We start from the raw sequence: 20,268 nt of genomic DNA, 5'->3' as shown, positions 1-20,268 counted from the left end.
AAATAATCTGAAGAAAATGAAAGAATTAAGGAAACAATTTAGCAGTAGGATTTGGCAGTTATTCAAATAAGAGTTTGAAGCAGTATAACCTCTGCTTATACATCATATAAATTAATTCAGTGGTGTTTAGTGAGCTTTGAAATCATACTGATTATCACGTGTTTTGTTTTTTAAGCTTAGTCAAATGCTTATGTATTAGTATGAGAACAACTCTGCCTTTCTCAGATGCTCTTCCTTGTCCCATCCCCTCCCTTTCTTTGGAGATGAATCAAGTATTTGTCTTCAGTGGATATAGGAAATGAAGTATTCTCTATGTACAGCACAGTCAGATTCTCTTTTACTATTCCTAAAGTGTCATTTATACTGCTACTCTCCTCTAATGGACTCAAACCCTTTCCTAAGCAAAAACAAAAACTATAACAAAATAAAACATACAAAAAAAAAAAACCACCTAAAAATCTAGAAACATTTAACTTATATAATACATTGAAATTGGGACTATAATTAAAAACAAAACTGAACAACAAGAAAAAACAAAAACAAAAACCTCAAGATTGGAATGCAAATTTTTGTTATTTCTATCAGCAGCTAGGTGTTATTGTGATCTCACTAATTTTATGTCAAATAACTAAAGCTTCTCCATCTTCATTCTATTCATCACGGATAATCCTGAAGGTTATCCTAACCTCTAATTCAATTCCATGTTCAGCTAAAAACATAATTTTCCTCTTTGTATTCTCTACAACATACCTGATATATTAATGGTGCAAAGTAAACACTTGTTAACTAAGTAACTGATTGAAGAAATAATCACTGAATGAAAAATGAGCAATTCATGAAAGTAGAGATATTGTGTAACCAAGTAGCCAAAGAAAAGTATAGCTATCCCTAGGACATCCATTATCTCCTTCCGAAACTCTGTGCAGTTGTAATATCTTTGAACAAAATCCCTGATGGTCTCTCTGTATTCTGGTTTATTAGACTTTTTTTTTTTTTTTCCTGAAACACAGAATAGGGATCACCAAGTAGTTTCATTCCCCAATGTGATTGCGGTTGCCATAACAAAAGCCACTAAACCACTGACTATCATCCAGTATCACTCTATACAATAAACCCAGAAGCAAGCCATCAATAGTTACAGGTATAAAACGTAATTCAAAGAAACTTTGAAACATTAGCATTTTACTTTCATAACTTTACTAGCAACCTAGGATTTTGGTTGTTGCTGTTGTTGATTATTTTGAGATAAAACAGCCTATTACAATTTTGCTTTGTTCTATCCCATAAATTACTAAAAAGAAAGTCTGAAGGTTGAGAGCTTATTTATTATTACAGTCCACATCGCTGCAATCATTTGAATACTGTAGACCATAATAAACATTTTTAGAATTGCACTCTTTATCTCCAAATCTTGTTACCTATTTTCAAACATAAATTATGAGTCATAAAAATATAGCACCTTAGTGACAAAACTGAAATTTATTCTATAAAGTGCATTACTGAAGAAGAAAACTATGAATTTACAGTTTTTAGTTTTTACTCTTTTCTAACTCAGGAACATGACAGGTATGAATTTATACATTCTAGAAAAATATTGTTACAGTTTTTAATTTCATGTTCAATACATTACAAACTATACCTTGTCAACTGAATAATGATTTTATAGAAAAATAATTCTATGTTAATTGTCCAAAATTATGGGTTTAAAATAGCTACTTACAATCCAAAGTCCATCATATTTCACTTCTTGATAGAAAATGTTGCATTCGTCTGCCCACCAATCTATGCAGTTTGGATTAGTAAAATCAGGGTATACTGTTAATCCTGGCCATACCTAAAAAACAGATCATTCACAAATATACATATAAAAAAGGAAAAATAAGTAATAATACAAAGTTAGTGGAGAATAGTAAAAGCAAATATTAAAGTTATAATATTGTACTTCCTTAGGTATATGTGATCCATGTACCATCTATGCTTATAATAATCTTGGGCCCACTTTAAAATGCATTTAAGTGACAGTAAAGTAGAGAGAAAGACCATAAAGCATTTAGGAAGGCAAAAATATGAGCATGGAATGAGGCTGCTCTTTTGACTGCAGCTAAGTTTATTTCTTAGCATCCTAATAGGTTAGGTTAAAAAAAAATAAAAATTACGTAATATATTCATTGTCTGATAAAAGAAGTACACAATTTAATTTCCAAAGGCATTTGCTTCCAAGAAATTTAAGTTAAAAAAAGTCTTTGTGTATGTATTTTTTATTTAATAAATGAGAATATGACACTTGTTATGTGCTAGGTAATGTTCCAAGCATTTTTATAATTATTAGCTCATTTAATCTTCACTAGAACTGTAGGAGAGAGGTATTATTTTTTAATCACCACTTAACAGATGAGTTATTTACTATAATTAAACCCACTTCACAGATGAGAGAAGTGATAAACAGAGAAGTTAAATACATTTTTTAAGACTGCACCACTAATATGTGTCACAGAAAGAATTCAAACACAGCAATCACATATCTGAGTCTATGCTATAAAACACCATACACACTATGCTGTGTCTTTATGATCATGCTTCTTCAAATTATCTACTTCTTGCTTAGAATAATGACAGGCAAAAGAAATTCAATTTCAGATGAACTGAAATAAATCATATTGTTTTATATACAAATTATGCATATTGGCTATCTGATCCGTCCATATCGGCTATCTGATCCGTCCATATCAAATGGAGCAGACCTTAACAAAGTATATTCTGTAAGATATTAACAGGCATTATGAAGAAAAAATTTGGCTTTTATTTCCCGATGGAGCTCATAATTATCTGAATAAGACTTTCAGCAGAAATTCTGACTTCGATGAATGTAAGGAAATGTGATGGTTACGGTATTCTTCATTATTGTAAATAATTCTACAATAAACATGTTTTTTTAATCAATTGACATTATCTCATTTTATTTCCTTTGATTAAATTACAGAAGTGAAATTACCAGGTCAATATATCTAGACCTTACAGTTTTTGATATGTCTTATAAAGTTGTCTCCAAAAGAATGTTTGTTCTGGTTAAAATTGTGCATTGGGGATGTAATCTGTTTCCTGATTCTGCTTTTATTAGCTCTGTGACATCAGGAACGTTTCTCTACCTTTCTTAAATTCACTTTTTTCACCTATAAAGTAAGAATTCTAACTATAGCTATCTCATTATCTTACTGTGAGGATTAAATGTAAATCATAAAATTTAATACTCAGCATAAAATTATTCAATTTATATAAGTAATTATTTTACATCAAATTATTAGAATTTTGTCATCTAAATTATATTTTGTCAGTTTTTTTTGTGTGTATAGCACTGAAAATTACCTGCCTTGTTACAAAAACTGTTTTAGAGATCATTGAAATATTTCCTCTGTCTAAAATTTCTTTACACAATTAAAATACCAAGTACAGATTTGAAAGCAAATACACACACACACACACACACACACTCTCTTATAAAAACCTTGTGATTGCACAATAGAAAATCTCAACACAACTTTAATGAATATCATAATTTACCTCTCCAATAAGTGCTGTAGTCCCATCTGATTCATTTACCCACACATTTTTTGCGGTTCCCCTATCGTAGGTCTCATATGCCGCTCCATTGGTAAGCTTATCTATGGAAATTGCAGGGTCCTAATAATAGAAAGAAGAAACTATAGAAAATCTCCTAAGTTACAAATGTGTGAATACTAAAAACATATTAATATATAATGTCATTACCAAGATGATGACATATTTCTGTCCATGGTTATGTAAATCTTGAACAAATTCAGGGAGCCCCTGAAATGCAACTTTATCATAAGTGAAGTCTTTCTTGGCTTCCATATAGTCAATATCAGTGACCTGTGTATCCTGAAAATTAGTAGAGTATATTTCAATAAATAGTACTGAAAGAACTCTAATCACTTCAACCTTTAAGTCCAATGAATTTGTATTATAAATATAATGATTAAAATGTAAATGTACTTAGATCTCTTCTATTTCACTAAAACCACAGTTGTAATTTTTTATAAAAGTAATTTTTTAAATTCTAAAGTACAAAAGCATTAAATGATTATTCACACTTGTTTCAGTGATGATCACTGGATAAGTATTATGTTTTATATATGGGAATCATTGTATGGAAAACAAAACATAGAGGCGCCTAGGTGGCTCAGTCAATTAAGCATCTGCCTTCTGCTCAGTCATGATCCCAGTGTTGCGGAAAAATTAAAATCAGACCAGTGAAAGACCAAGGACACTCGGAGAAGTGGGAGAACTCATATTTATTTTATGCCAGTGGACCCAGATGAGCTCGTGCTCGAAATTCTGGGTCCCAGGCAGCGGGGTTATAGGGCTTTTACAGGGGACTGCAGGCAGTCAGGTTCCAAGGGCTATGCTCACAGCTGGTAGGTGGGTTTAAACTGGGGGGGTGGGGGCTGTTTCGGGCGGGAACAGTAGTGCAGGGAGCCTGTGGCAGAAAGCCTATTTATACAAGCAGAAACGGCTGGTTATCTCTTGCTCCCAGTAGGGCTTCTGGTTATCTCTAGCTTGTTGTTAGTAACTTTCCATCTTCTGGGGCCTCCTGGCCTGGGTCTGCTCTAGGTAATTTTCCTCTTCACCAGAGTCTCAGGATGGGGCCCCAAATTGTCAGGGCTCCCTGCTAAGCAGAGAGTCTGCTTCTCCCTCTGACCCTCCTCCCTCTCATTCTCTCTCTCACACTGTCTCAAATAAAATTAAAAAAAAATACATATTACATAAAATACTTTAAATATTCTTTTAAAGATTTTGTTTGTTTATTTGAGAGAGAGAGAGAATCTGAAGCAGACTCCACACTGAGCACAGAACCGGATCCCACAACTGCGAGATCCCACAACTGCGAGATCAGGATCTGATCTGAAACCAAGAGTCAGACGCGTAACCGACTGAGTCACCCAGATGCCCCTAAATATTTTTTACCTTAAAAAGGATATCGGCTATAAAAAACAGTCTATATTTAAAAAACTGAATGTGATGTTCACAGTTAAACTTGTATTCTGTTCTAGTATAACTCATAATCAGTTCTTAAAATTTCAAGAAGACCCGGCCTTATGTATGGATTTTAGAAAGACTTTATCCTTAAAATGCAGATTAATAATCCATATTTATATCATCGTATCATATTATGTATAATGCTGACAATATCCTACATTTATTATTATGTGATAATATCTAACTTGTGCATATTCCCACAAGCCCTTCATCCCACTTACAAATGGTATGCCAGCATCCCGATTTCTTTGTACCACTTCTTTCACTACATCAAGCGACTTATAATTCCAGCGACTCAGCTGGAATCCAAGACTCCAATATGCTGGCATTGCTGGTCGGCCAATGAACTTGAAGTAAACGGATATTTGATTAATTTCAACAAAGAGGATTAAAATTATTATTAATATGCTTCTTACTCTGTTTTCTCTAGTTATTTATTTAAGTTAAATTACATATTTGGAACAAAGATTTAGTGTTACCTGAATTCTGTGTCCTGGATATTCTGTTAGAACTTTATTACAAAACGCTATGTGTTTTGTCACTCATCTTTGTTTATTTTGTGATAAAAAGTTAGAAAGTTAGCTCTTAAGAAAGTTGCATTTGCAAAGGTGTATTTTTCCCAGCATGGAAAGTTAAAAAAGAGAAAATATAAAAATAGCATCAAAGAGAAAAAGAAAATTGTCCCACCACACTCTCACCTCCTGTAGCAACAGAATGAATTAATGAGGGAATGAATGGTCCCCACGTAACAAAAAAAATGTTTAAAACTATACAATTTCTAACCCCTTATATTTTGAAACTTATTTTTCCCCTTTTTGAAATATCAATATTTTCAAAATATTAATAAAATATATGTTCTGTAAGGCTCCAACCCAATTATTTTATCAAGTACTTATTTCATTCACGGGCAGGGCTTCTCCCCTGTGCCAAATAGAGTCTCCTCTCTCATTCTCTGTGGCCCAAACAAGCTCGGTGCACAGCAACAGCATACCAGTGTGTCACCATAAGAGAGGAGACAATTTGGCATGTGGAAATATGGGTGCAACTAATAGTAATTATTTTCACTAAAACTGAGTATTAGGTTGTATGAAGACACTATAATATAAGACTTTATTGGCATGATGGTTTTTAAAATAAGGCGCATATGTCTAAAAAACTACAATGTAACATTTTTAAAAAATTACTTGTATTGGGTTATTGTATTCTACTCATTAAACATTAAATTTATTTTAAAAATAAATTAGTATCAAAACTCTCAAAAAATTAGCATTTTTAAACCCATTTCATAAACACCTTACGTTTCATGGAATTTCACTGAAGATTTGAACATGTAATTGAAATGTCTTTGTGTATTATACACATATATGACATAATTTGTTTTGATTAAAAGTATACAAAATATTATCTATCATATTAATTCATATATTATTTATCTTATACTTTATAAACATTTTTAAAACTATTTGGTCAGTCAGATGAATTAAATTTTACTTTTTTAATTTTTTTATTATGTTTTTATTATTATGTTCAATTAGCCATCATATATTAAGACCTCTAATGGTTTAGCTTGTACAGAAAAAAATGTTTTTTTCTTCAAACAAAAAATAAAGTTTCTTTTGCCTACTCTTTACATAACTTAAACCTCACTTAAATGCCTTAGTGGTTAATTGTGCTGTATTCTACAGCACTATTGTATCTTATTGCTCAAATCAAGCCTCTGCAAGGCTACCCATAAAATGATGTAAACAAGTGTGCTACTATACTCTCCGTATGCTGCATTCAAACACCATTCATAACTCAAACCCAGCTACTGCTGACCACAGACTGTATTCAGCATGTAACAGACAACAATCCCAGCTAAATCTCACAAAGTTAGTGTCAAATTCTTTCAAAAATGTGCTATCCACTGTTTTGATGGTGTAGTAACCATACCCAAAGTCTGTATAAAGCTCAACCTAACACTGTAATTATGTTAGTATTATAGACTGTAAATTTTGTGTGCTTTTCTGAAACGCATACTTATTAATAGCAATTTGGGAATTGTTAGACTATAAATTATTTACTCGTGTAAAACCCTACCTACTCTCATTTCACGTTTTTGGATCCTAATTAAAGAAAGTTTTGACAGTAATTACTTCTCCTTTAACATCGCTTTAGCAAATGGGAATTGTATGTCAAAGATATAGCAATAAAATAAGATTTTAAAAATAGGCATAATCTTTTAGTCTTATGCCAATAAAAGGAATTTATTTTTCCATACCCACAGTCACAGGAGAACAATTGTATAAAATAATTATATAGGAGGAATACAGAGTTATATTTTAGAAGCCAGCTCAAGGTAGGCCCTGGATTCCTTACCTCCCTAAGACCCATCTAGGACTTAGGCATGTGAAAACATTATTTAATAGGAGAGCAAGAGTTGCTTAGAGAGAAGATATGAGACTTGAGACTATGTTTCAAAATTCGCCCGTCTACGCCTAAGCATCAGAGCCAATTTACCTGGTGTTTACCTACTGGGTATTAACAGCAAATTTCTCTAGCCTTCCTTTTAACTCACTTGCCTTTAGGATTTTTATCAAATGGGTGAATGACCTATAAATCTGTTGCCTATACTCAGCCCTAAAGGTCAGATACTTCCTTTTGCTTTATCCCATAAAAGGAGATCACAAATAAGTAAAGATTTAATATGCAACATTTCAAAGAAATCCAACTCCTGAACTCAGCTGCCTAGAAGCAAGAAACGATTTGATATCAGAAGTAAAGACATTTAATACATACATAGGCTTCATGGTATTGGAAAAAAAAAAACCAACCACCTACTCATACCTGAAAAATGGTAAGATTTAAAAATATATTTAGCTAAGAGGCCCCAGATATCTTAAATAAAATTAGACATGTGAGATGAAAGAAAAGTGTTTTATAAGATAGATGTAAAACAAACCTCTTGATACTGTTGAACTACTTGCTCTGGTGTATCTCCTAGAAAGACGTAAAAGTCCAGAATTCCACCAATAACTCTGTAAGTTACTATTGGAGTAGGCTGGATGAAAATTTCTACAAATAAAATTGGAGAAGCATATATAAATACTAAAAATACACATAGCGATAAAGTACAATGCTTCATATTAACCACATATTTTTACACTGTTTTTTAAATAATTAAGGTAAAATAAGATACTGAAAATAGGAAGAATATAAGAGAAAAATAGAATGCCACCATATATGAGATTTATGATAGGATATCCCAGATGTTTCTTTTTATGGATGTTGGCAAAATCTTTCCCTGAAAACCACATAGCAAGGGATCAGTCCTTTTACAACAAAAATACTTTTTTCTAAAATTGCATTTCAATTAGTTATTTTAATTAAAGAATCTCTAACAGATCATATTATCACATGTTAATATCTAAGAAAAAAAATATAAAAGTTTTTATTTTTTTTTTCAATATAGACAATAATTGCCTGGATAACCAAAGAATACATAGTTCTTGCTGGGACATTGTTCAACTTCGTAGCTTTTTATTATCACTGATTCATCTGTTAAACATTGGTATTGCACTCACAACATTTAAAAAAGATTCTACATTACTTGAATTGTGATAAACTAAAAAATTAATCTTCCTTCTTTCTCTCCCTATATGGACCTTTCTCTTTTTGGCTGTAGTGGTATATTAACTTATCTTAACAAGTGAGGCTGTAAAAATAGGAACAATCATTTTCGTGGCTGTGTTTCAATGTTGCTCTGAAGGGAAAAGAAAGTGCCTGAATGTCACAACATAGTACACTCTTCCCAAAACAGAAGCATTGATATACAAAATTCCATTGTCATACTAACTACGAAAGCTGCTTGTAATAATCTCACATACTAAACCATTAACAATAGAGCTTACTCTGACATACAATACCTATGACTGGAATAAGAGAGCAGTTCTAACATTTCAAGTTAAACCTTATTTATTTATTTATTTATTTATTCATTCATTCATTCATTCATTCATTCATTTTGAAGATTTTATTTATTTATTTGACAGAGAGAGAGACAGCCAGCGAGAGAGGGAACACAGCAGGGGGAGTGGGAGAGGAAGAAGCAGGCTCCCAGTGGAGGAGCCTGATGTCTGGCTCGATCCCAGAATTCCGGGACCATGCCCTGAGCCGAAGGAAGGCAGATGCTTAACGACTGAGCCACCCAGGAGCCCCCTCAAGTTAAACCTCATTTAAATATATTATCAGATAAATTACTCTTACCCATTGCATTGCTGTTCATTAAGAAAACACCAAATGACTTTCCAGAATTATCTTCAATGCACATGAAGAATGTTTGATGGCCATATAAATTATTATTATTCTGTAAGGCAAAAATTTGAAAATTAATTTTTAAAATACATTTAAAATTTTAAAAATTATATATTTAAAATGGTCTTTATCTAGTCCAATTTGTTTCTGTAATTTACTCCTCATATCGCTATACTAATTAACTATATATAACATATGAGACACTGTAGCATAAAAATTAACTTATTTTGATTATATGTTAATACATAAAATATGTAACATAATATATTCATTAAACTATGAATAGATAACTTTCTTAAATGTTTTATTATGATTAAGTGAGCTTTAATAAGCTATTAATGTTAAGAAAATGGCATATTTGTTCATTATGCCCCATGTGTGCCCAAGCACTTCAGGGAATCACAAGATGATGTTCATCATCTGCAGTATGTTTGCTAAAAGCTAATGAGTACGTGAAGTGGTTGAGGCCAACTGCAAATACACTTGAAAAGTAAAAGAAAAAAAGAGTTCCTGGCTGGATATGGAAGTTCAAAGGAGAGATATATGGAAATATACTACAAGAAAATAGCTATGAAACTTCTCAGCCTCGTGTCTATTAAGTGTTCATCACAGATAGTGATGCTATAAAAAAAGATTGGTAGAATCATTATTAGTAGTTTACTAGTAGTAGTTCTCTACCAAATTGTTACTTTCAAGGAACAATGCACTTATTCAATTTTGGGAATGAAACAGTTAGTATTGGCATTTTAAAAATCACTAAGCATTGACTCAAAGCAATCATGAATCGATAAAAAAATAATTTTCTTAATGATAGGGTCTTTGTCCTGAAGAATCTCATATTTTAGAAGTCTAGACAAATACGAACACAAATACTAACCTGCGGTGATTGTCATACTAAAATATAAATAAAGGTAGAAAGTAAAGACTAATTCTGCATGGGGGAATTTGGGAGAAGTTCTTAGGAGGTCAAACTTGAAATCAGTGCTCAGCGACTTATTGTACAAATGATAAAGAACCTCGAGATTCAGGACTTACAAAGGGAACTGATCCCTGTGCAAATATTTAAACCTATGGAAGAGTGTCATCTGTTATGGGGGAGGAAGAAACAGACACAGATGTACAAATGATGTCCAACAGATAGGCACACACCGCATCATACAAAGTGATAAAGAACACAGCTGGCATTTAGAATGATTCTAGTGCATGGACTAGCCGTGGATAGATTTTTTTGTTTGTGTTTGCTTTTGTTTCTTAAGTAAGCTCCATGACCAGCATAGAAACCAACATGGGGCTTGAACTCACAACTGTGAGATCAAGACCTGAGCTGAGATGAACAGTCAGACGCTCAGCCACTCAACCAACTGTACCATCCAGGTGCCCCCTCACAGATAAGTTTAAGCATGAGAATGACTGAAAAGGGAATGACAAAATATAAAAATCAAAATCAAAAGAAAACATTCATAAACTAAATAAACGTATTTAAGCATTCATGAAATCTGTTGGTTATTTTTTGAGTTCATTTAGGACTTTACTATAAATTCTTACCCCTAAAGTAAATAGACTTCTCGATTAGCTATCACTGACATCAATAAATGATGGTTTCAAATAGGCTAAAATTATTATCTGCTCCAATATGTTTTATTTATTAAAATTTTATTTATTAAAAAAAATGGTTCCTTACATCACCAGGAAGTTGATCACGAGTAAAAATTGGCCATGTTTTCCAGTTTAAATCATGACGAAATCTTTTATGAATATGTTCCCCAATACCATAGATATATTCACTGGGAAGTTTGGTTGAGATCTGTAAATATTGGTCAGAGTATACCAGGGGACCAATGCTGGTGTCAAACCTGTACAACAAAATAAATAAATAAATGATCTAGACATACAAATGTCCTACCAAAGAAGGGTCTATGTTATCATCCAGAATATTTCATTTAAAATACGTCAATCTTGGGCTGTGATCATTTCTTGGGAATATATGAATTACATCATAAATAGCATTTGTTAATTCCATCAACACAATTTGTTTCATCACCACCAATATGATTCTTTGTACACATTCTTTCTTGAATCTTTATAACAATCTTAAAGCATAACTACCATTATCAGTTCCATTTTATAAATAATATAAATAGGGAAAATTAATTCATGTTTTCTAAGGTGACAAGCTGGTAAGAAGTGGAGCCAGATTTCAAACCCAGTTCTGCCTTGCTCCAGAGACACAGTTTTAAAATATAGTATCATATTGGCTTTCACACCTCTAACATATATTTTAAGTTCAAAATGATTTTTCCAAAATGAAAAAGACTGTATGTTTGATGCATATCAAATACATACTACAAGAAATGTTAAATGGTATTTAATACTTTCATGATTTAACATAATATCTATTGCAAATTATTAAACTATATTTAAGAAAAGTAATTGCTACGATTTGATCTTGACAACTGCTTAATTAACCTTCTTAGAGACATGAGAGCATTTACTTTGAAAATTATTAAATCCCTTGCCACAAATATCCCCCAAAATACATTCATAATGAAGGCATTCAGGCAATATTTAATTTAATATATATTTTTCATATATATATATACACATATATATATCCATCATATACGCATATATGAAGTCCTTTAATATTACTATAGGAATTAGCCCCTTTCTGAATAGTAACTATCTGATCCTCAAACTGGCAACAGAATACAATAAACAATGGGGAAAGGACACAATAGGAGTTCTAGTTATGTAAAAATATAAAGGTTAAAATTCTCAGTGATGCTCTTTACTTCCACCTTTGGCCCCAAATGGTACATTTTCATTCACCTTCTCATACCTTTCATCCACAGGAAATAAAACCCGTTTTCCATTATAATCTTTTTAAGGATGTATACTCGCCTACTTTGGGGAGGAAAATTATTTTTTCTGAAAATGCCTTAAAATTAAGACTTTCTAATTCTATAATAATAGAATAAAATTGACCAGTTATTTAACCTTGTAGAAATGTAAAATAAGATACTTACAAAGTTTTCATATTGCTTTTTCTAATAACTTTGATGCTAAATGGATTCTCTGTAACCTGCACATCATACAACGGATCAGAAGCCGCGGTTCCAGTAAATTCTCCTACAAACTGATGAGGAACTTCATATCTTCTATTATTCGGATCAGTAATCTGCAAAGATTTAAACAAATCAGCATTATTTGATTCAAAATCATTATTTCACTTTCCAATTCTGAATTAAGTATCAAATTCAAGTTTTGAATAAAAAAATACTAAACTTAATAATTTAATAGAGGAGATATTAATCTAGGCATAAACTTAATTTTAACATTGTTGAATGGTTATGCACAGAATTGTAAAAATTGTCAAGGAATATAGAATTGGTTATAAAAGTAATATATATAATATAAAGAATTTTATTGACTGAAAAATATAGAAAAATTAATGATATTACTAAATATTTATTCTTGAATACTGTATTTTTGTGAATTTAATTATTCTTATTGCTTTTCAGTGGTCATCCCCTTAGAAATTCCATGAAGATTTTAAATTTTGCTAAAAAAACCTCTTAATTCCTGTGAAATTGCTTTAAAAAAGTACTATACAAAGGATATGGTGTTGTTTTCACTTCCAAATCCAAAAGACCATACAAGTATATTACTTGCTTAAAAAATAGCAGGAATTAGTTTGTTTAAAATCATGAATAAAAGTGATACCAGTAAAAAGAACTAAGTAAGTAAAAGTCCCATTTATACAGCACAATTAGTATGTTGCTCCAATTTTAAACTAATTCTTCATCATAGTGTGGGGTTGAAAGAATAAAAATTTAAAGTTTATCGAGTGTTTATTCTTCTCAAGACACCTTATCCAATATTTTACATTGACTATATTATGAAATTCTTCAAAAACAACTGCTGGACAACTGTTCTTATGTTACATTTCAGCAAACAGGCTCAGGGAAGTGGGATAACTAGTCCAATCAGTCCTTTGCTGTAGAATAAATATTTCTTAAAAGGGAAAATGTCTTGGTAAGATGAAAGGTGTGCTGATCACTGCCTTTCATGATTAACTCCTCTTTATAAATAAAAACCAACCTTAAACCGGAAACGATTGGGTGTCTGATTTTGAGTTGTGAGGAGAACACTAGAAATGTCATTTCCAAACAGAGTAGGTGAAGATATCCTGTTTAATGTGGCTTCAAGTCCTTACAGGAAGAAAAAAGTTGGTATGAGTGATGACTTTATTTATAAAGATTAACAATATTAATTAGTTTTATAATTATATTCCCTTTATCACAAATAATGACTTCTTTTATTAAGATACAATTATGCAAAAAATAAATCCTTGATATAAGCAATTTAAACACTCTTGTGTACAAACTTCCCATTTGATTCTATTTAAGATATTTTTCCAAAGAAGAATTTTAAATATATTTTTTGTTTTCCACTTAAAATATATTATACTGGATCAGCATGATGGAACATTTCTCACCAGTACTTGTTGTTGTCACTTTGTCAACATTGTAGCCATGGTTATCTACGAAGAAGCACCAAGGAATGACAGAGTCATTCCATGGCTTCCAGCAGCAACCTCGCGTGGCACAAGTTGCCTGACGAGACATTTATAAAAGGAATCATAGGATTAGTATTGTGATCATGTGTCAGTCTCTATTTTTTAAATATTCATTCATTCCAATAAATGTTTGAATTAAATGTTTGAAAAACAAGCTTTTTTCTTCAAAAATATGTTAAAATATCACCTATTCTCTTGTTCCTTTCACTTGGCAGAAATATCAATTGAATTAATTATACCCTACCAAAGACTGATGCTCTGAGTTGTGATTTATAAAATTAACATGTCAATACACATTATTATAAACCTATGGTTTTTCTTTGCTTGCTTTTAATTTTTTAAAGATATTATTTATTTTATTTATTTGACACATAGAGAGTGCACAAGCAGGGGGAGCAGCAGGCAGAGGGAGAGGGAGAAGCAGGCTCCAGGGAGCCTGAGGTGGTACTCCATCCCAGGACCCCGGGATCATGACCTGAGCCAAAGGCAGATGCTTCACTGACTGAGCCACCCAGGTGCCCCAACTTTAAATTTTTTTATTTGAGTATAATACTCAAAGCATCTACAGTTTCAATATAATCCATATCAAAATATAAACATTTTTCACAGAACCAGAACAAATAATACTACAATTTGTATGGAACCACAAAAGACCCTGAATAGCCAAAGTAATCTTGAGAAACAAGAACAAAGCTGAAGGTATCACAATCCCAGATTTCAAAATATACTACTAAGCCCATATTTTTAAAAAAATTTCCTGCCCTGGGTGGCTCAGCTGGTTAAGCATGGGACTCTTATTTTGGCTCAGGTCATGATCTCTGGGTTGTGGGATGAGGCTCCCCGCTAAGCGTGCAGAATCCACTTGTCCCTCTCCCTCTCCTCTCCTCTCTCTCCTCCAAATAGATAAAAATCTTAAAAAAAAGGTAAAAGTTCCTGCCCTATGAGTAATTATAATCTATTCTGTTGTCATGTAGTCAATTTAGAAGAATTGAAATATTTTTTGTGTATCAATTATGTATCAAGCTGCAAGTGAGGTTATAAAGATGAAGACATGCCCTGAATTCAAGGCTCCATAAAATGCTTAAGGCAGTTATTTCCGGCTACTTATTAGTTCAGTATTTAAGTAAACTAGTTAAACTAATTTATGTGCCTGGTGTTGCAACTAGTTGCAGACATTACATTCAATGACTAACACAAAATGCTGAACTCTTGAGTAGTTTTATGATCTGTATGGAAAGACTGTGTGAAGTGGAAAAAATTATATATGCTCATATAAAAAGTGGAGCCACATGGCAATGCTGTGTGTTAACATTGGTATAATTAAAAATCTACTTGATATTTGAATTTAATAGTGTGACACACTTTCATAATTTGAGCATCTGTGGGATTTTTTTCCCTTGGTTATTTGCCTTGAAAAGAAGTTTAAAGCCTACATTTGTAGTAGCTGACATGTTAACTTCTCTCCTACTTTAACATCAAATTAAAATGGCTTCAGATGCACATACACATGCACACACATGTATACACATGCATACATGTATGTTACAAATGGAAGTACAATTGGAGCTGATATTTTAGAGGGTCATTATCTATCAGAATGTAAAGTACATGTGACTTTTATCAGGCAATTAACCCTCTAGTTATAGAGCTTATAGAAAAACTCCCAGCAATACAACGAGATAATTATATAAAAATTGTTATTTACAGTAGCCTCTTATTTTTTAAAGATTTTATTTATTTATTGACAGAGAGAAAGAGCTAGCACAAGCAGGAAGAGTGGCAGACAGAGGGAGAAGCAGGCTTCCCACTGAGCAGGGAGCCCGTTTTGGGACTCTATCCCAGGACCTTATGGGATCACGACCAGAACCAAAAGCAGACACTTAACCGACTAAGCCATCCAGGCACCCTACAGTAGTTTTTCTAAAAGACTTTTAAAAATATTGGTACAAAACAAAGAGGCAGAAATAGATGTAGATATACTGATTTGAGAGGTATAAAGGTGCTAAGAAAAAAGAAATAAAGTACGATCATATTTTGCTAAAATAAAAAAATATAGAGTAAAATGGAGTTACATGAAGTTCATCCAAACACACTGTATTGGGTTCCTAAGTCTGTCATAACAGCCATAAGTAGGGTTGTCTGAATCAACAGAAATTTATTCTTTCACAGTTCTGGAGTATAGAAGTCCTACTTCAAGGTGATAGCAGAACCATGCTACCTCTAAGGCTCTAAGGAAAACTGCTTCCTTTTCTGATCCGAGCTTCTGATAGCTCCTGGTAAACCAGGATTTCTTGATTTGAAGATACCTTACCCCAGTCTCTACTTCCATCTTTACACTGCTTTCTTCCTTGTAGTTCTCTGTATATCATCCCCTTCTCTTATAAGGACACCAGCCATTGGATTTAGGGCCCACCCTAATACAGCATAACCTCATTTAGCATTTAATTACATCTGCAAAAATTCTTATAATTACATCTGCAAAGATCCTATTTCCAAATAAAATCATATTCTAAGGCTCCAAGTAGATATGAATTTTTTGGAAGACATCACTCATACCACTACATAAACACACACCAAAATATTAGTTTAAAATGTATATCTTCATTGTTGCTTTTAAAATATGAATAATTTTGATTTTTTTGTATAGATTTTGATACTTGTTATTTATGTTTAGTCATTCTGCCTATTTTTCAAGATTTCAGGTATTTTCTCCTATTATTTTAATTCCTAATCTATTTTTTAAGTTTTTATTTAAATTCCAGTTAAGATACAGTGTAATATTAGTTTCAGGTGTACAATATAGTAATTCAACACTTCCATACATATAGAAATTTTATAGTTCATTTAGTTATATTTTTTGTGATGGAGAGAGTGAGAAAGGTGAGATTCAGATATGTCTATTATAGATTTAATATATATTAGATATGTATATTACATGCATATAACACATAATATACTATAAATATGCATATTACATTATAATATATATATAATGTATAGAATTTGATACGCCCTGATTAATACATATTTACAATATATAGATATCATATTATAGATGGCATAGAATATATAGATATCACAAAATGTGTACACACATTTGTACACCCATGCTCTCCTTGACCTTTATTTCCACGTAGGTTATGAAAACCAAGGAAGAGTCAACTTAGGGTTACATGAACCTATTAAGTTACCCCTAATTATCTCTATTTGAGCCTCTTCTCCCAAACTACCAAATAATTAAAAAATAAATAATAATAATTTTCCAAAATATCAGTTTGACTTTATTTTCCAGACACTTCTTAATGCCATCATTATAAACACTTTTATGGAGCATTCATTTATCTCTCAAATGTTCTATACTGTCAAAGGCTATATTCTTTAAGGAGTAGATTTGCAAGGATAGAATTTCATAAAGATTTTTAAAATTAACAGTAGCTTGTTAAGCATGGAAGAATATTAACTTGGTAATTTATTAAATAGAAGTACAGAAAAGCCAGCTCATCAATTTCAATTATCTCTCATCTCTTTATATGGAGCTATAATAAAAAGATAAATGCAGCCTAACTGATGGCTAGATTTTAAAAATATGGAACTGATCCAAGACTAAGCAATTATCTTAATTTAATTACTACTATATATATCCATATATATAGTATGTATATATATACAACTATATATATCCTATATATATGAATATCTATATCTATTCATAAAAATATTAAAGTCTTTTGTGGCAGACCTGTGTTGGGAATTGCTCTGGAATGCAGTTCATTCTCTCATTGATACGATCATCTTGGTCACTTGGACATTTTCCTGAACCAGGATACACGGTGGTTGTACGAGTGGTAGGTGGAGTTGCAGTAGAATTACTAATTGCTAGGAAAGAAAGAGGTTAATAAAATAAAACATGGTGTTAATAAATACCTTACATTGAAAGAACAAATGAACTTATACATATAATAAAAATAAATTTTACACTAATAAAGGACCCACAATTCAAGTCCTAGTCACCAAAGGAAAATATCCAAACGATATTTAAAAATTGACTGTGCAGAGCCCTACTGACTGTTTCTGCAGAAAAACAAAATATTTTCACAGAAGGTCTTGAGGTAGATTCAAGAGGAAGCAAAATGTTTACTCCACCATATTTATGAAAAAATATGTTTTATAGATGAAGAAAGAAGATGGAGATATATGTATGGGAAAAGGATATAGAGAAGGAGACAAGAATTAGAGCAGAAAAGAGAAAAGTAGGAGGAAAACAATACTTTGAAGTGAATAGAAGAGAAAGGAACGAACTGGAAAGAAAAATAAATTCCAATTCTATATAATAAGAACTTCCCAGCAATCAGACATGGGTAAGATAAAATAATCATGTCACAATGTAGTCAGCTTTAAGTTTACCAGGAGCAGGTAAAACAAATGACTCATAGCAGTGGAAAACTAACTATGGTTAGACTAGAAGGTAATCTGTAACAGCCTTTCTAATTCTTATTTGGTCAAAAAAGAATGATGAAAAAAGAGAAGGTGAGGTGGATCAGAGTAGTATGCATTTACTCTAAATTAGGACAGAAATAGAAAAAAAGGATAAACACTTCAAGCTTTGTTTCACCTTCCCTCTACCCGTTTTTGTTATACATCCTCTCTCTCACTTAAAAAAAAAGAATTGAGACTAAAATAAAGAGGGTATTCCCCCAGATTTTCCACTCTGCCCCCCATACTTTTGCAAGTATCTGAAGGCCGGAGCAAAAACCCAGGACCTTCCATTAACACCTTGATCACTCTGCCTCTTCACAATTTCTCAGCAACACAAGGTGGGGAAGATCACTAATGTCAAACCTATAGATTGCTTAATTACAACAGCTGTTCATTGAAATAACTGTAATATAATGGATAGGAAAAACTTGGAATAATTATGTAACTTACTTGAGATCATTCTCCACATTTTTCATCTCATGTAGATTACTTTTAAAAATCCATAACTATTATGGGATAAATTTTATTTAACTTCACTATAACGTGCAAGTATTTTTAACATTACTTACTTTCAACAGCAGGTGTCTTAGTTGCTAAAATAGCAATAAGGGCAATAGCTATTATAGCAACTATAGCAAAAAGGACAATAAGAGAGATTTCTAATCCAGTAAATTTCTTCTTTGCCATCTAAAGAAAGAAAAGAAATACATATATATAATGTAAAATATGTAACTACAGCAAGCCACCATCATTATCATAAGCGTATATACATTTCTCTTTTTTTAACTAAGTACAACACAAGCAGAGCCACAGACAGTTGCTTATAATCTAAAATAATAAACTGGCAAATGTAAACAGCACATGCAATTTTTAATAAATAGAGTGAATTTGTGATACACATTATTAGTAACTAAGATGAAACATAGAGGGAAGAAAAGATCAACAAGCAGGTGTGCCTTGCTCTCTCATGTTAGAGCCCTTCTCAAGTAAAAGAAATCTGACACTTGCAGTGCATCCCCTAATTCTCACTATTTTTTGAAGGAGATGATGTTATCCACATTTTGCTCATTAGAAACTTCAACTTCAGAGAAAATAAGCTATTTTCTTAGAGTCAAAATTCTAGTTCTTCCTTGAATTCTAACACTGTCTCTCGAATTTCAACACTGCTTTCTTAGAACAATATTGTGGAAAAGAATATAAATATATATGAATACAAATATAAAATATTATGAAAAATGATATAGGTATATAGTATATATTTGGGAGTTGTCGCTTCAGAAAAAGGTTTGAATTAAATCATCTCCAAGTTCCTCCTTCAAAATATAAGTATGATATACAAAACTCTCATATCAAACATATGTATTTATTTTCTGATAACATTATGTATTTGAGTTAGCATACAAAGGATACCTAAAAGTAGATTGGGAAGAGCTTTCTTCCAGTAATTACCTTAAAATTTATTTATTTAGTTTTGACCACACATCTCTCATCTCTTGTACTTTTCAAGTTTCCCTGACTTTTCCGTATTCTATTATTTTATATAAATCTTAATTCAGTGGCATATACCCAGATAGGAACTTAGAATTTCCATGGTAAATGCTTTAATAAATTGTTCATTTTATTTTTTTGAGTTTTTATTTAAATTCTAGTTAGTTAACATACAGTGTAATATTAGTTTCAGGTGTGCAATATAGTGATTATAAATTGCTGATTTTAAAATATTTTTTTGGCCTTTCACATTAGCCCCTTCTCCCATAATTATCTAGGTTAGTTCATATATACAGCTGTCCCAACCTAAAAACTTATTTTCGCTCTTTCATATCTTTCAATCATTCAAAAGTCTTGTTGGTTCTATCTCCAAAATA

At 31.8% G+C, this 20,268-nt stretch overlaps 1 protein-coding gene across 1 annotated transcript in view; it reads right to left on the bottom strand.

Moving 5' to 3' along the window:
• Positions 1 to 19,090, bottom strand: part of SI (sucrase-isomaltase) — an 87,846-nt gene extending 68,756 nt beyond the window's left edge. Inside the window, exons 1-12 of the mRNA XM_040636582.1 lie at positions 18,973 to 19,090; positions 17,667 to 17,803; positions 13,847 to 13,964; positions 13,450 to 13,559; positions 12,375 to 12,526; positions 11,030 to 11,201; positions 9,301 to 9,400; positions 7,997 to 8,109; positions 5,277 to 5,402; positions 3,766 to 3,897; positions 3,559 to 3,678; positions 1,721 to 1,834 (exon numbers count right to left, since the gene is read on the bottom strand). Coding sequence (XP_040492516.1) covers positions 1,721 to 1,834; positions 3,559 to 3,678; positions 3,766 to 3,897; positions 5,277 to 5,402; positions 7,997 to 8,109; positions 9,301 to 9,400; positions 11,030 to 11,201; positions 12,375 to 12,526; positions 13,450 to 13,559; positions 13,847 to 13,964; positions 17,667 to 17,803; positions 18,973 to 19,090 — 1,512 coding nt within the window. The remainder of the gene's footprint in view (positions 1 to 1,720; positions 1,835 to 3,558; positions 3,679 to 3,765; positions 3,898 to 5,276; positions 5,403 to 7,996; positions 8,110 to 9,300; positions 9,401 to 11,029; positions 11,202 to 12,374; positions 12,527 to 13,449; positions 13,560 to 13,846; positions 13,965 to 17,666; positions 17,804 to 18,972) is intronic.
• Between the last annotated feature and the right edge of the window lie 1,178 nt (positions 19,091 to 20,268).

The sequence above is a fragment of the Ursus maritimus genome, unplaced genomic scaffold (genome assembly GCF_017311325.1).
Source record: "Ursus maritimus isolate PB19 unplaced genomic scaffold, ASM1731132v1 scaffold_20, whole genome shotgun sequence".
In the NCBI taxonomy this organism is placed as follows: Eukaryota; Metazoa; Chordata; class Mammalia; order Carnivora; family Ursidae; genus Ursus; species Ursus maritimus.
Note: the sequence above shows the minus strand (reverse complement) of the source record. Positions and strands in the feature narration are given on the sequence as shown.